The sequence below is a fragment of the Carcharhinus amblyrhynchos genome, chromosome 1 (genome assembly GCF_965287045.1).
Source record: "Carcharhinus amblyrhynchos chromosome 1, sCarAmb.v2.hapA, whole genome shotgun sequence".
In the NCBI taxonomy this organism is placed as follows: Eukaryota; Metazoa; Chordata; class Chondrichthyes; order Carcharhiniformes; family Carcharhinidae; genus Carcharhinus; species Carcharhinus amblyrhynchos.
The window spans coordinates 131,414,119-131,431,068 of record NC_137324.1 but is presented as its reverse complement, the minus strand read 5'-3'; the positions used below and the strand labels follow the sequence as shown (position 1 = coordinate 131,431,068).

Sequence of the window (16,950 nt, the reverse complement as noted above, 5' to 3'; positions counted from 1 at the left end):
AGAGTACAGGTACCTGAGTGTCAATTATGTTGCTTCTAGCAAGCATAAATGATTCACGTTACGAGCTCAATTGATTATCTTAAGTTTAGCTATTTGTGAATGCAGGATTGTTCAGAAGTGGTTGCCCAATTGCAGAATTGCATCTAACAGGGAACGTTTAGTTTTGTGTTTTGCAAGTATGGCTGTTTCAATACGGTCTGCATTCTGTCTATTAAAAGCAATCAAAGGGATATGCTGTTTGACTTGATTAGTTTATCGTTGGGACGTGTGGCATCGCACTGGCACTAAAATTCACATTCAATGCTGCTTAACTGTGTGGTAGGCAGAATTTTTTTTGGATTGACGGCAGCATCCTGTTAATGAAAAATGCCACTCACATAACTACTGCATAATAGCAGCCTGAAATGACTTGCTTAACCTGTTGTTCAAATTTTTGAGATACTTTGCCTTTTAGGGGTAATTTGAAGTCTGAAAGTGAAAGCCTTTGGCCCATTTGCAAGTTTGACTGACATACAGCAAACAATGGTCTGATTAGGATAGCCATGATGTGGAGGTGCCGGCGTTGGACTGGGGTAAACACAGTATGAAGTCTCACAACGCCAGGTTAAAGTCCAACAGGTTTATCTGGTAGCAAAAGCCACCAGCTTTCGGGGCGCTGTTCCTTCATCGGGTGAGTGGGAGTTCTTTCACAAACAGGGCATATGAAGAGACAAACTCAATTTACAAAATAATGGTTGGAATGTGAGTCTTTACAGGTAAACAAGTCTTAAAAGTACAGACATCTCAACAAGGCCATCCCCACTCCCCCACTTCTTGTCTCCAAACAACCCCACAACCTCAAAACAGTCTGCAGCAAACTACCCAGCCTTCAGGAGAACAGTGACCACTACACCAGACAACCCTACCACAGCAATCGCTGCAAGGCATGCTGAATCATCGACATGGATGCCATCATCTCACGTGAGAACACCATCCACTAGGTATTCGGTACATACTCTTGCAACTCAGCCAACGTTGTCTACCTGATATGCTGCAGGAAAGGATATCTCGACGCATGGTACATTGGGGTGACCATGCAGACACTACAACTACGGATGACTGAACACCACTCAACAATCACTAGGCAAGAGTGCTCTTTTCCTGTTGGGGAACACTCCAGTGGTCATGAGCATTTGGCCCCTGATCTTCAGCTAAGTGTTCTCCAAGGCGGCCTTCATGACACACGACTGCAAAGTCGCTGAGCAGAAACTGATAGCCAAGTTCTGCACACAAGGACAGCCTCAACCGGGATCTTGGGTTCATGTCACACTGTCTGTAACCCCCATAACTTTTCTGGGCTTGCAAATCTCACCAACTGTCCTGTTAATACACATCTCTTTAACCTGTGCTTAACCTTCTCTCCACTCACACTACCTGTACCTTTAAGACTTGATTACCTGTAAAACCTCACATTCCAACCATTATTTTGTAAATTGAATTTGTGTGTTTACATGCCTTGTTTGTGAATAGAACTCCCATTCACTTGATGAAGAGGCTGTGCTCTGAAAGTTAGTGGCTTTTGCTCCCAAATAAACCTGTTGGACTTTAGCCTGGTGTTGAGAGACTTCTTACTGTGTTTACTCCAGTCCAACGCTGGCATCTCCATATCATGGCTACTATCAATACCGCAAACTGCTGGCTCCCTGTGCAGAGGATATCCCAGAAAGAAAATCGCACATATTGACACAGACATCAAGTTTCTACAAAGATGCAAGAAAGCATATAAAGATACCGAAAGGATTACAGATCACAAACCCTCTCAGGTCAACCTATAACATAGGCTACACAGAGACTTCACCATCGCACTTAACCACCTCATACACCAGCTCTACACAAACACCACATCCTGGAAACCAAGATAGAGTCCATATTCTCAACTCGCGCTCAGGACGCAGACCAACTGCAAAACTCTGCCAAGCAGCGAAGACAAAGTAACTGCACCACCTACATGCACACCAAGAACAGGAAAAGCTTGAGAAACTCGGCATCACCACCAGCAGCAACCAAACCTTCCCCTGTGCCACAGTAGAAAACAATACCACTGCAGGGAAGTCCACTGTCAATTTGCCGGACTGCACACTTCAACCAGAATCTTCTTTGTTGGACTACACACTTCAACCTCAGTCTCTCAGCAGGTAGAGGAATTCATCAGGCAAATGAGGCTGCAGGAACTCTTCCACAAACCCCAAGAGGCCAAAGGTGAACACAATGAGACAGCCAATAAACCAGAATAGCCGACAGAGAGATCCACAGTGCAACAACTGAAGAGGAAAGAATCGAATTGGACTTCTCCGGAAGGCTGCTGCCCTCGACTTGACATGTATGCCAAAGCCGTCAAGAGGTGTCTCAACGCCAGATTCATCAGCTGTACTCACAAGACAGCCCCAAACATCACCCAAGCACAATGCAACACCATCTGCGCTCTCAAGACCAACCGCAACACTGTCACCAAACCTGCAAAGGAGGGGGCGATCGTCATACTGAATAGAATGGATTACTACAAAGAAGTGTACCAACAACTGAACAAAAGGAACATTACAGACAGTTATCTGCAGATCCGACCAAAGAATACACCCATCAACTCAACAGTCTGATCAAGTCTTTTGATCCGGACCTTCAGAGCACCCTCCGTGTTCTCATCCCACATACTCCCTGCGTTGGAGATGTCCACTGCCTCCCAAAGATACACAAGGCAAATATACCCGGCCATCCATCGTATTGGGCAATGGGACCCTGTGCAAGAATCTCTCCGGCTATGTCAAAGGCATCCTGAAACCCATTGTACAAAGAACCCCCAGCTTTTGTTGCAACATGACGGACTTCCTACAGAAACTCAGCACGCATGGAGCAGTTGAACCAGGAGTACTCCTCGTCACAATGAATGTCTTGGCATTCTACATCAGCATCCCCACGATGATGGCATTGCTGCAACTGCCTCAGTTCTCAATGCCGACAACTGCCAAACTCCAGGTACTATTTTTACAGCTCATCCGCTTCATCCTGGACCACAATGTCTTCACCTTCAACAACCAGTTCTTTATCCAGATACACGGAACAGCCATAGGGACCAAATTCGCACCTCAATATGCCAACATCTTCATGCATGGGTTTGAACAAGACCTTTTCACCCTCAGGACCTTCAACTCATGCTACACACTAGACACATGGATGACATTTTCTTCCTTTGGCCTCATGGTGAACAATCACTGAAACAACTATATGATGACATCAACAAGTTCCATCCCACCATCAGAGTCACCATGGACTACTCTCCAGAATCGGTAGCATTCTTAGACACATGCATCTCCATCAAGGACTTTCACCTCAGCACTTCACTGTACCACAAACCCACGGATAACTTCACGATGTTCCACTTCTCCAGCTTATGATACTGGCTTTTGACAGCTGCTGATGGTAGATCGTGACACCAGCTTTTAACAGGAAGAGTCCTGCTGGGACAGCCACGATTGCACAAGTAACTTCAAAGACAGGGATGCCGGTACTGCTGCAGAAGGGTTTTGAATTGTGACAGATTAAGCTGGAGTCATGACTGCAGCTGCCAGCTGGACGGTAAATCGTGATTAAATCTGGGGGTGTATCACGACCAAGGAAGGAAGACCCGGAGTTCTGGCCAGAATGGAAAACTTGGAATCATGATTGATGCTAAGACTAATGAACTATAAATGCCCACTTGTGTTTGTGTTCTATGAGAAGTCTGCTAGTCCCTGCTTCTCCCAAAGCTCTTGAATGAACACCAGAGCTTTGAAATAAAAACCACTGTATTTTGACTCACTAACAGTCTCAGAGGTATTATTTTACCTACAACACTGGCAAGTCATTTTGCAGCTGTACAGAACTTTAGTTAGGTCACATTTGGAATATTGCAAACAGTTCTGGTCACCACACTACCAGAAGGATGTGGAGGCTTTGGAGAGGGTACAGAAAAGGTTTCCCAGGAGTGTATTACCTAAGAGGAGAGATTGGACAACCTTGGTTTGTTTTCACTTGAATGCCAGAGGCTGAGGGGTAACCCAAAATTATGAGAGGCAGGGATAGAATGGATAGTCAGAGTTTTTTTCCCCCCTAGGGTAGAAATGTCAATTACAAGGGGATAAAAACAAAAGGGTGCAAGTTTTTTATGCAGAGGATGGTAAGTGCCTGGAATGTGCTGCCAGAGGATGTGGTAGAAGCAGATACAATAGCATTGTTTAACAGGCATTTTGACAGATACATGAATAGTCAGGGAGGAGAGGGGTACAGACCACTTCAGTATATTGAGTGTTCACATCAATGGAGTAGGGAAGTGGAGGAGCAGACCAGTGTTGTATCACGTATTTGCAGGGTGCAAAGAAAAATATAAAGCTAGGTCAATAAAATAGGCAAGAAGAGATGCAGAAATAGAGAGATTAAATCAAAGTATTACATGGATCAGGTAAACTGTTTCTTGTAGCATGTATTTATTTTATTGTTAAGGGTGAAATAAAACAAAATTAAGACAACTTCTCTCCACCCAATATATGGGATGAATATTCAAGGCTTGGATTTCAAAGAATTAACATTTATTGAGGGGGCAAGTGTTCAGCACTAAAGGGAGGAGAAAGATTTTTGGAAACTGCTTTAGCCATGGGGGAGATATGGCAGTTTTATTCCAGACCAGAAGAGATGGTGAAATTATTTACCATTTATATAGATGGTCTGGAGGAGGGAGCTGAGTGTAGGGTGACAAAATTTGCCGATGACACGAAGATGAGTGGAAAAGCAAATTGCGTGGAGGGTGTGGAAAGTCTGCAGAGGGATCTGGATAGGCTGAGCGAGTGGGTGAGGACCTGGCAGATGGAGTACAATGTTAGCAAGTGTGAGGTTATCCACTTTGGCAGAAATAATAGTAGGAGGGATTACTATTTAAAGGGCAAAAAGCTGCAGCATGCTATGGCGCAGAGGGACCTGGGGGTCCTTGTGCACGAGTTGCAAAAACCCAGTCTGCAGGTGCAGCAGGTGATCAAGAAGGCGAATGGAATGCTGGCCTTTCTAGCGAGGGGGATAGAATATAGAAGTAGGGAGGTCTTGCTGCAACTGTACAGGGTATTGGTAAGGCCGCAGCTGGAGTACTGTGTACAGTTTTGGTCGCTGCACTTGCACAAGGATATATTGGTCTTGGAGGGAATGCAGAGGAGGTTCACTAGGCTGACACCGGAGATGAGGGGGTTGGACTATGAAGAGAGACTAAATAGACTGGGCCTGTACTCGTTGGAGTTTAGAAGGATGAGGGGGGATCTTATAGAGACGTATAAGATAATGAAAGGAATCTTAGGGTAGAGGTAGAGAGATTCTTCCCACTTAGAAAGGATAGCAGGACTAGAGGCACAACCTCAAGATGGAGGGGGGGGGGGAGGGGGGGGGGACAGTTTAGATCAGAGGTGAGGAGGAACTTCTTCACTCAAAGGGTGGTGAATCTCTGGAATTCTCTGCCCGTTGAAGTGGTGGGGGCTACCTCGCTAAATATATTTAAGTCAGGGGTAGATAGGTTTTTGATAGATAAGGGAATCAAGGGTTATGGGGAAAAAGCGGGAAAGTGGAACTCATCCACTTCAGATCAGCCATGATCTTATTGAATGGCGGGGCAGGCTCGAAGGGCTAGATGGCCTACTCCTGCTCCTATTTCTTATGTTCTTATCTAGATCATTAATGTACATCAGGAAAAACAAAGACCCTAATACTGACCCCCTTTGAACAGCACTACAAACCTTTCTCCAGCCCAACAAACATCCACTGACATTACACTTTGCTTCCTACTATTTGGCCAATTTTGTATCTACATTGCTACAGTCCCTTTAGTTTCTTCAGAAAGGACTCTTCAAAATGCAGCTAATGAAACAACAACAAAACTTACTCCAACTTATAAATCAAAGAAAGGGTTTCATAAGGAAACATCATTACTCCAAACTTGGGTCTCACCCTGGACCTCTCCAAGCTTTCCACAATTCTACATAGTTCCTTATTTTTAGTGAATCAGTTAGTCTGCTGACTATTACATCACTGTTGTTGGTTTTACTGGGTCAGCTGACCCTTGCATCTTGTTCCCATTGGTCACATTACATCCCATGCAAATTAGTCACTTGTTACATTCTAACAAATTCTCTTTATTTTTTTTCCAAAATAATTTAAGACAACCATCCTCCAGTATTCTTAATGACTTTCCAGTACCTTTCGTAAAAGTCAGATACCTGTAGATTAGCACTGACCCAGTTAAGTTTGAAAACTTCCTTGTTTTTCAGCATTTGCTTAGTATTGGCCAAATCAATTCTTAATCTTTTTTCCACTACATTTTTTGTTGAGTGAACATTGTCCACATAACACTTTCTTTTCCGATGTGCCCATAAAAAATAATTCTGTTAATGCGTCTGACAAATATATCCCCATATCCAATGCTTCCAGTAGTGTTAGGGTTTCAGTCGCCAATGTGTTTTTGACTACCCTTCCTACTTTGTTTGCTTCCCAGGCCAAGGGGCAACATTTTCCTTCCTTACTTACCAGGAAAATTATGAATCCAGCATGAATGTCCATTTTGTAGATTGACATGTGAAGCATCATGAAATACAACAATTTCATATCTTCCAGTTTTCCTAGTGCTGGGAATTTAATTACACACTCCTCTAATTTTAACTTTTTTTAATGCTTTATTAGCCTGCAAAATCTCTCTAACTGTGGCCACTTCAACATATTACTGAGCTCGAGAACATTATAGCTCCCAACTGGTCTTGTCTGTGTGCATAGCCAATTTAGCTGTCCTATCATACTTCTCAATAACTCTTACTTTTTCGTTGGCCCATTCCTTTTTTTTAAAACCAGTGACCTTCCTCTAGTGATGGGAATGGGATCAATACTGTTCAGATATCCCTGTTGACTTATCGTTACACCAGATGTATTTTGTCGGATATCAAGACCAAGATATTGAAAAGCACCAGCTGCTTGACTCCCTACTTTAAATTCTGTTTTCAACTTTTCAATTATCCTTTTTTCAAGTTCTCCTGTGCCACCCCATAGGAAATCATCCGTATGCATTATAAAAATTCCAGCTAATTTTCCTTTAGCATTCCATAAAACATTGCTGGATCTACTTTTAACTGGAAGTCAGTCTTTAGCAACACAGAACGTACAAAGAAATAACTTAACCCATATACATATTTATTCAATTTCCACAAATATCCCTATGTATTACCTGCTTCTTTGGGCAGCCTTAAAAAAACTTTTCTTTGAAATGTTTCACCCTGCAGAAATGCTCCTTTGATACCAATTGACTTACACATCCAATTATGAGATGCTAGAACAGCGAAGAAAAATTTCAGTCTTACTTTCCCTGCTGTGAATCAACCCTAATGTCTCTCCCATCCAAATGTTCCTCATACCCACGGGTTACTAATCTGGTTTTTTCTTTATACGTTCTATCTGGCAAAACATTCTCTATGCAAACCCACCTATGAGACAAAGCAGGCTGCTCTTCATCTGATATCTTATGATACCATCTGATACCTAATGTTTTATGGTGGAGTGCCCCAGGGGTCGGTGCTGGGGCCTCAGCTATTTACCATTTATATAGATGATCTGGAGGAGGGAACCGAGTGTATGGTGTCGAAGTTTGCTGATGACACCAAGATTGGTGGAACGGCAAATTGCGCGGAGGGTGTGGAGAGTCTACAGAAGGATCTAGATAGGCTGGGCGAATGGGCCAGGAAATGGCAAATGGAATTTAATGTTGGCAAGTGCGAGGTGGTCCACTTTGGTAGGAATAATGGTAGGAAGGATTATTACTTATGTGGCGAAAAACTGCAGCAGGCGACGGTGCAAAGGGACCTCGGGGTCCTTGTGCACGAGTCGCAAAAACCCAGCTTGCAGGTGCAGCAGGTGATCAGGAAGGCTAATGGGATGCTGGCCTTCATAGCGAGGGGGATTGAATATAAAAGTAGGGAGGTCTTGCTGCAGCTGTATAGGGCACTGGTGAGGCCGCAGCTGGAGTACTGTGTGCAGTTTTGGGCGCCGTACTTACGCAAGGATATTTTGGCCTTGGAGGGAGTGCAGAGGAGGTTTACTAGGCTGATGCCGGAGTTGAGGGGGTTGAGCTATGAGGAGAGGCTGAATAAACTAGGCTTGTACTCGTTAGAGTTTAGAAGAATGAGGGGAGATCTCATTGAGACATATAAAATGATGAATGGGATGGATAGGATAGAGGTGGAGAGACTCTTCCCGCTCAGAAAGGACAGTAGGACTAGGGGGCACAGCCTCAAGATAAAGGGGGGGCGGTTTAGAACGGAGTTGAGGAAGAACTTCTTCACTCAAAGGGTGGTGAATCTCTGGAATTCTCTGCCCGTTGAAGTGGTGGAGGCTACCTCGCTAAATATTTTTAAGACGCGGGTTGATGGGTTTTTGATAAGAGAGGGGATTAAGGGTTATGGGGAGAGGGCGGGAATGTGGAACTGAGCCACGACAGATCAGCCATGATCTTATTGAATGGCGGGGCAGGCTCGAAGGGCAAGATGGCCTACTCCTGCTCCTACTTCTTATGTACCTTGGTGTACACCTCAAACTCTTTCCAACTATCTAGCTCCCTTCCACCATGAGTTCCATTTTGTTTGCAGCGATCAATACTTCCTTATCATGGGGGCTTCTGCTCTTATTCTTATCATTGGTTTAATTCCTAGCCTTGCCCGTTAAGCTCCAGCCTCTACTGCCACGTCTGTTTCTATTGGGGCTGGTACTCTCAGACTGCTGTTCTCTGTTGACGTCCCTTTGGTCACAAATTCGTGACTTTTTCCTGGGTTCACGAATGCTTATTGCCTCATCCTCAGGACTTAGGTCTTGTTATTTTTGTTTCCATCTGTCCACCACATTTTCCCAATCTATAGCTTTGGCTTCTTGCCGGCGCTCTTGTATATTCAGCCAGTGTTTGTACTTTCATAAGAACATAAGAAATAGGAGCAGGAGTAGGCCATCTAGCCCTTCGAGCCTGCCCCGCCATTCAATAAGATCATGGCTGATCTGTCGTGGCTCAGTTCCACTTTCCCGCCCTCTCCCCATAACCCTTAATCCCCTCTCTTATCAAGAACCCATCAACCCGCTTCTTAAAAATATTTAGCGAGGCAGCCTCCACCACTTCAACGGGCAGAGAATTCCAGAGATTCACCACCCTTTGAGTGAAGAAGTTCCTCCTCAACTCCGTTCTAAACCGCCTCCCCTTCATCTTGAGGCTGTGCCCCCTAGTCCTACTGTCTTTTTTGAGCGGGAAGAGTCTCTCCACCTCTATCCTATCCATCCCATTCATCATCTTATACGTCTCAATGAGATCTCCCCTCATTCTTCTAAACTCTAACGAGTACAAGCCTAGTTTATTCAGCCTCTCCTCATAGCTCAATCCCCTCAACTCCGGTATCAGCCTAGTAAACCTCCTCTGCACTCCCTCCAGGGCCAAAATATCCTTGCGCAGGTGCGGCGCCCAAAACTGCACACAGTACTCCAGCTGCGGCCTCACCAATGCCCTATACAGCTGCAGCAAGACCTCCCTACTTTTATATTCAATCCCCCTCGCTATGAAGGCCAGCATCCCATTCGCCTTCCTGACCACCTGCTGCACCTGCAAGCTGGGTTTTTGCGACTCATGCACAAGGACCCTGAGGCCTTTCCTGAGGCCTTTCCTGCTTTCCCAGTTATAGTGGCCTCCCTCCACTCTCTTGACCCTTCAGGTATGTATGATACCACTGTGCCTACTTTGGATAGCTGAACCTTTGATGTAGCAGCTTCATCCTTTGCTTCACTGGTACTTTGTTGATCAGATTATTGTTGACTGCTCCTCATAATAATTCAGAGTATGTGCATACTCTGAATTAAGTGCTTCCTGCACTTCTGCATCTTGCTCAGATGCTCCAAATTCCTACCCAAGTGCTGCTACTCTCGAAGAGTGGGCCCACACTAACTGGTTACTATACTGTACTATAACTTCCTTGCCATCTGTTCCTATCACTTTCCTGGGCCCTTTTCACTCTTTTTTGCCCTCTGTTTTATTGTAGATCCAATCCCCTTTCTCAATACCCCCATGGTCTTATGGGCCCTTCTTATCCGTTCTGAAACCTCAGTCTTAATGAAGTCCTTTCACCCTGCATGCATAGTGTTTAAGCATGCAGAAAACATGGAACTAATGCTTGTCCCTTCTAGTGCCAAGGGAGCGTCTGTTAATACTGACGATAACTTTGGATTCCTCCCACATACCAACTGGTATGGACTATAGCCCTTCCCCATCATTTGTAACAATTTTTTCGCATGCACTGCCTATGCTAATACAACCTGCAGTTTGCAGCCCGTGTGATCTGCCAAAATTTTATGCAACATGTCATCAATAACCACCTGATTCCTTTCACAGCGGCTGAATGGGTTCTCTGCTATAGTGTGCATTATTACAATATTTAAATTTTTGCACATATTTTGAAACTCATCATGCAAATTTGCCCCCATTGTCTGTCAAAAAATTAGACAGTGTCCTGTGGGCCATAATTTTATCTATAGTGGTCTTTTTACCTTTGCTGCAAGTCACCATGGAAATGCTAAACCAGGTAGACATGTCCACAAAATGCCATAGACAGACGTCTTTGCCTTGTCTCATACCTTTAGACCCATCGCCAACACATCGTTGGAATCTTGTGCTAGGGGTAGACTCACGGCTGGACATGGGGGTGTCCTTCTATATTTTATGCAAATTTCACGCTAGGCTGATATTTGTTCTATGAGATCATTATATGCTTTGTCTAGCGCATCTGCATCCTGCAGCAGTGCTCTCAGTCTCTGTGGTGCTGGATAACCAAACTGCTTATGGAGTTTCAAAATAATCTTCTTTTTGTCCATCATCCTGTTGTCTGTTAGCGACGCTAATGCCTCATAAATCCTTTGGCCTGATCATTTTGGTTCACTTAAAGGAAGACAATAATGGCCGGATCTTGTAAAATGTAGCTCCACAGATTTCCCAAATACCACAGCTTTATCCCATTTCAAACTGATGGTCATCTGAGCTTTCTTCATCACAAATCTGATTAACAACAAAGGTATATCACTGGAAACTACATCTGTGCTTATAACTAAACTGATTCCTGCATCTTACAGGGAAGTATTGTCTTTTTGGAGGATGTTGGTGTTGTCATCTCCAAATCTAAAGCAAGTAGAACTGTCATGTTCTTTTACTTTCTTTTGGTCTTTATGATCAAGCGACCCTAAATAACAATCTAATCAATCTTGGCTGCAGAGAATGGACATACATCCACCATCTAAAACAGCACAGCTGAAAGAGTCCATCATCAGAACGCTCATTATGGGACTCAATTTTTCTGCCACCAAAACAAAGGCTTCCTGGTCCTTATCCTCGTCACTATTGGTTTCCATGTTTCTGTGTCACATGTGGTTTCAAAGGCATGATTTCTTCTTTTTGGACAGTTTACAATCTAGTGATGTGGGGAAATCGCATTGGAAACAGCAATTCACACTCCCTCTAGCATTCCTTCGATTTAAACATCTTTTATCAGCGTCCCACGAGTCTTCTTTTCCCATTTTCAAATCGGTTATAACCGGTTTCAACACTAGGTCTCTTATTAAGGTAACTGTCTCTACTTAAAGGCCTTAGTGTACCATTTGGTCCGGCACGTGCTCGAGTCACCATTGATTCCTTTGTTCTGGGTGCTATGGCATTCTGGTCTGCATTGAACAAGATGGTGGGGAAGGACCGTTTCCCAAAAAACTTTTTTTAATGATGCTGCCATTTGATCACAGAAGGACTCTGTTCTCCTTAACTGTATTTCAGTCATTACTAAAAGAGTATCCATATGCGGCAGACATGCACAGTCCAACACCTTAAAGGCAAACACTGCATCTGGAATCTCCAAATTAAAATTTTATTAGCCTGTTACGGCCCCCTATCAAAATCCATGATATACTCTTCCATGGACTGGGTGTCTTGTCTCCTAGCCCTGTCAAATATCACCCATCCTTTACAATTCTCCAAGAACTCATCTTTCTGGTAAAATCTAAGTATTGTAGCAGGACCTGTAGCCCTTCTCTATTTAGGGCATCTGCTGTCCAATCATAAAATACTCTGCTTCTTATCTCGCCCCTTACTGGAAGTGACAAAGCTAATGCCATAGCTTGCTTTTTTTCAGTATGATCTATGATCTATTGTGATAACAAGGATCCACATTTCAACATCTGCCTTCCATTGCCAATATGGTTTGGCATCTGAAAAGACAGAAGGACAATCAATTCCCAATGGTTTACTTCCGCCATGATTGTAGCAGTTTTTCAAAAACAAACACCAAATTACGATGGGTTTTCCTCTGCTACCAATGCTTCTTCAGAAGGAACTCTTCAAAATGCAGCCAATGAAACAACAACAAAACTTACTCCAACTTATAAATCAAAGAAAGGGTTTCATAAAGAAACATCATTACTTCAAACCTGGGCCTCTCCAAGCTTCCCACAATTCTACATAGTTCCTTATTTATAGTGAATCAGTTGGTCAGCTGACTATTACATCACTCTGTGATTGGTTCCATGTTTTACTGGGTCAGCTGACCCTTGCATCTTGTTCCCATTGGTCACCTTTTAATCCACGGGCTATAACTTTTCTCACAAGTCAGTTGTGTGGCACTGTAATGAATGCCTTCTGTAAGTCCATGTGCATCTCATCAACAGCATTACCCTCATCGACACTTTGTTACTTCCTCAAAAAGCTCCAGGAAATTAAACATGACTACCACTTTAGAATTCCACGCTGGCTTTTCCTAATCAACGCATTTTTTAAAAGTAACAACTATATATCCCGGATCCCACAGGCAATTAAACATAATCATGTGGTGTTCTTCATTACTATGCCCAATCCTAAATTAGAAGATAGTTATTTAACTGTATTACAAAACAAAACCATTTGGCAAATAACTGGACAGCATTTATAGTCAACTTCACTCAGCTGATTACAAATATCAAAGTTAATTTTGATGGACATAGTTTTCATACCTTTGAGCAGAATCCAATATTACATTGTTAGTTAAGAATTTTGCAATGGCTCATGTGACCATGCTTAACTCTCAAATTCAAACATTTTTTATAACACAATATACCAAGCCACAGCAAGGAAAAACAGGAAAACCATTTGCACTCCTACATATTGAAGCATCAATAAGATGTCCATACCAAATTGGCATTTCTGAGCAAATGAATCACAAGCCATAAAAAAGACTTAAAACTGGGAAATTACTTTAATCAGTACCTGATTTAACTTAATACTCTAACAGCTAAACCAAGAGTCCGCAACCTGCAACTTTGGAGTCACACCTGACTGTTTAACATCTTATATGCAGCTTCCATTTAATAGTATTTATATTACCAATCTACAATGGTGCAGTTATATTTAGTCACAAACTTTTCTGCTTCTACTGGACTATTGTCACAATTTATTTAGTCACAAACTTTTCTGCTTCTACTGAAACAGAAAATGAGTTATATTTTAGCAAACTCTTCCTTACCCACATGTGCAATTCAATCCACTCAAGCAGCAAAACAAAGACTTACTGGTTCAAGCTATCATTGCATTAATTAATTCAAGGCCTGGTTTAACTTTAATTGTACCTTTATGAATTTTAAAATCCGACAAGTTTAAATAAAACAGTAGTTAAACAGTGAACAAGTTAACAAAATTCAAAGCCTTTGCCAACAAACATTCAACTTAAAGTGGAAAAAATGTGCCATTAAGCTTGTCCAGGAAAAGGCTGATCAAGTCAAAGACAAATTCAAGATTTGTCTAGCCTCAAGATCCAACTTGAAAACTAAAATACCCAACGCCAGGATGGAGAAACTGGATTTTTGCTTGCTCTACATACAAGAGGGAAATTAAATGAAATTCCATAAAAACTGAAGTCATTCTTATATGTATCAGAAAGTTTAAGCAAATGACTTTTCGCAGCCATCATGTAAGTGCATAACATTCCATAGATTCGCAATAAATATTTTTCCACTCTAAGTAGCCTTTACTTCATTCTTTAGTTTTTCCAATCTTGCACATCTCAAGAGTTTTTATTTTGAACAATTTTTTAAAGAAAGTTCTTAAGCTAAAAAGGGTCATGCCCTAGACCTAAGCAATGATGTGGTGATATTTTGCAACATACTAGCACATAAATATTACCCAGTTGATCCTTAATCCATCAATATCAATTTGCAATTTGTTTACAACGATAGTTGTGCTTACAACAAAACAGACTCGTCATTGACTTTTTATAGATTTTATAGATAGCATTATACTATAAATTCAATTGATTATAAGACATTAACATATGTTCAGTTCAGCTTTACACGATCATAAACAAATACTCACTTACCTGATTCTTAGTTAACAGTGCCAGTGGCTGTTGGATGGCAATATCAATATTATAATTTTGATCAGTTATATCATTTCCACTTGTGCTATTTTCTTCTCTACCACTATCATCCGATTGTTCAAAGTCATCACTGTCTTGGTCCATTTCCTCTTCACCATCCTCTTGTTCCTCCTCTTTGTTCTCTTCCTTTGCCTCTACTGTGATTTGGTTGTTGTTTTCTTCTTTCTCTGCTGTAGCAACTTGGGCTTCATCATTGGTGCTGCTGCTTGCCTCAGCACCATTGTCACCAGCATTCCTTACACAATGCCCTTCTTGCTCCTCCACCACTCTGTTCATTTGCTCCTCCTCTCCATGACTCAATGAGGCATTACCTCTAAGGGATCCCCCAGTTCGACGTCTCTTGCTGCCTCCAGACAGCAATTCCTGGTTCATTTCCAACAGCCAGCTTGCTACTTCTTGAACCTTCACCAGATTGGCAGACGGTGTACAAGTTGCTGAAACCTGAGAACAGAGGACATGAGATTAAATCAAAAATTGCACTCCCCTAACACACTTGTACAAGTTTTGAACTAACATATTCACATGTTTTAAGTTGATGTAACTTAAAATTAAAACAATTTCTTTGTCTACTGCAAATCATTTCAGTGAATTAAAATTCTATTCTGATTATTTATTAAAGTATGTTTGGTTAATAACTTTTATGGTCTAATTTTTTAATCATAGTCTAGTGGGCTAAACGTAGGCAAGTACAATTCAATTTATTTTCAAAGATATCACACAAAACAAATAAAATATTTGCATTTCAGATTTCCAGCACTCGCAGTCTTTTGCTTTTAAAATATTTGTAAGCTTTGCTATGACTTGATCCAGAGAAAATGTTAGGGAATACAAATAACTGAAGTTTGAATTTTCACAGAACTAAATTCATAGTAAAATCTGTTTGCATTAATTAGAATTTCACCAAAAAAATTATGGAACAAATTACATCCATGTACACATACTTCAATATCTTTTCATGTAAATGGCTAAAATGCAGATGCTAGAATAGAATTATTGATCAACCTGCCCAAAAACTTTTACCCACTTTTATTATTTTCAACTACAATGTTGTTCCCTTCCTCCCCAGGTATTGAGATGCTCCATAAGTGCCCTTCATGTGATTAGTTTTCACAACTTGAACCACAACATTGAGTGCTGGTGGGCTATTTAAATATGGAGGACACCTAAGCCACAAATGAACTTATCCTTGCAAGATACTTGCAGCAAGGATGGTGATTTAGCAGTAAGGAATAGCAGCCAGACAAGTAATTCTTTTCTTAACCTCATGATAGTGTGACCAATTATAATACCCCCCTACAGTCAGCTAATTCAAACCATGCATCATCCTGGTTTCTATAACTCAGATGTAGTGATTTTATTCTTCACTGAACAATCAAAGGAACTGTTAGAAAGGTCATTCATGAAAATGCTTTTTTAAATGGTGATTTTTTTTATTCCTATGCTTCAATGGAAAAATGTGATCAGGTTTCAATTTATGTACATGTTAAAATATTACCCCATATATAGGAAACAAAAATCATCTGATACTGAAACAATTCAATTTCCACTTTCTATAACATTTTCTAAAATAAAACCTTGAGTGAAAATTGCAAACACCATTCCAATAATTCTACGTACCAACAAAGCCTTCTGTACAACTTGAGAATGGAAGTGTCAATATCTGCTGCACAGTGTCACTTTCAACTACATTAATAATTAATTTATCTGAATGTTGAGTACAGCACCTCAGAATAGCAAGGATAAGGATTCAAAGCTTACCATATAACCCCAATCAAATATTATTTCACACTATGATATAATGTTCACACAAAGCAGTATTAAACATCTGGCTTCTAATGGTGGATTGTGTATACACAGTACAGCTCTCCTATAATTTGCTAAGTAGATACTAATAATTATCATAAAGATAGGGAATCTGCATGTCATAGGAGGAGTTCTGATCTATGAAAGCATTTAAATACAAATCCAGAAGCTTTATAAATGCTTCTCAAATAAGAAAATTATACATTAAAATATTGCTCCATAAACTACAGTTTTAGAATGTGCTGTACCACATAGAAAAAAGTATCTTAAAACCAACTTTCTCAGTTTGTGGTTTACAGAATACAGATTTGCAGTGAATTCATGTTTTATTAACAAACTAGCTTACAAAAGTCACTAGTTAGTTAGGTGCAGGCTGCCTGAAAACACAATTGCGATCCACCTGGGGATGGATGCAATGAAATATTGGTACTCGCCCAGGGCAAGATAAATGTGCAATTTAACTTGTCAACATGAAATATGAAGCGATCCATCATTGCAACGTGATTATAGCAAAAGAAAACTATGCTGTTAGATTCTAAAGTTATATCTTTTCCCACTTCAATCCTTCTTGTCAAGCATATGTTCAGTTTCTTATTTACAATCATTCCACTGCCACTAAATCTAGTACTTTGTACACATTGCATTATGT

The 16,950-nt window shown here is 41.4% G+C and overlaps 1 protein-coding gene across 5 annotated transcripts in view; it reads right to left on the bottom strand.

Annotated features, from left to right (window-relative positions):
* The window catches only part of fbxw7 (F-box and WD repeat domain containing 7), a 361,222-nt gene that overhangs the window by 133,245 nt on the left and 211,027 nt on the right, over nucleotides 1–16,950 (bottom strand). For all 5 annotated transcript variants that reach the window (XM_080192746.1, XM_080192765.1, XM_080192757.1 and 2 more), the window contains one exon: nucleotides 14,439–14,939. In XM_080192746.1, coding sequence (XP_080048872.1) covers nucleotides 14,439–14,939 — 501 coding nt within the window. The remainder of the gene's footprint in view (nucleotides 1–14,438; nucleotides 14,940–16,950) is intronic.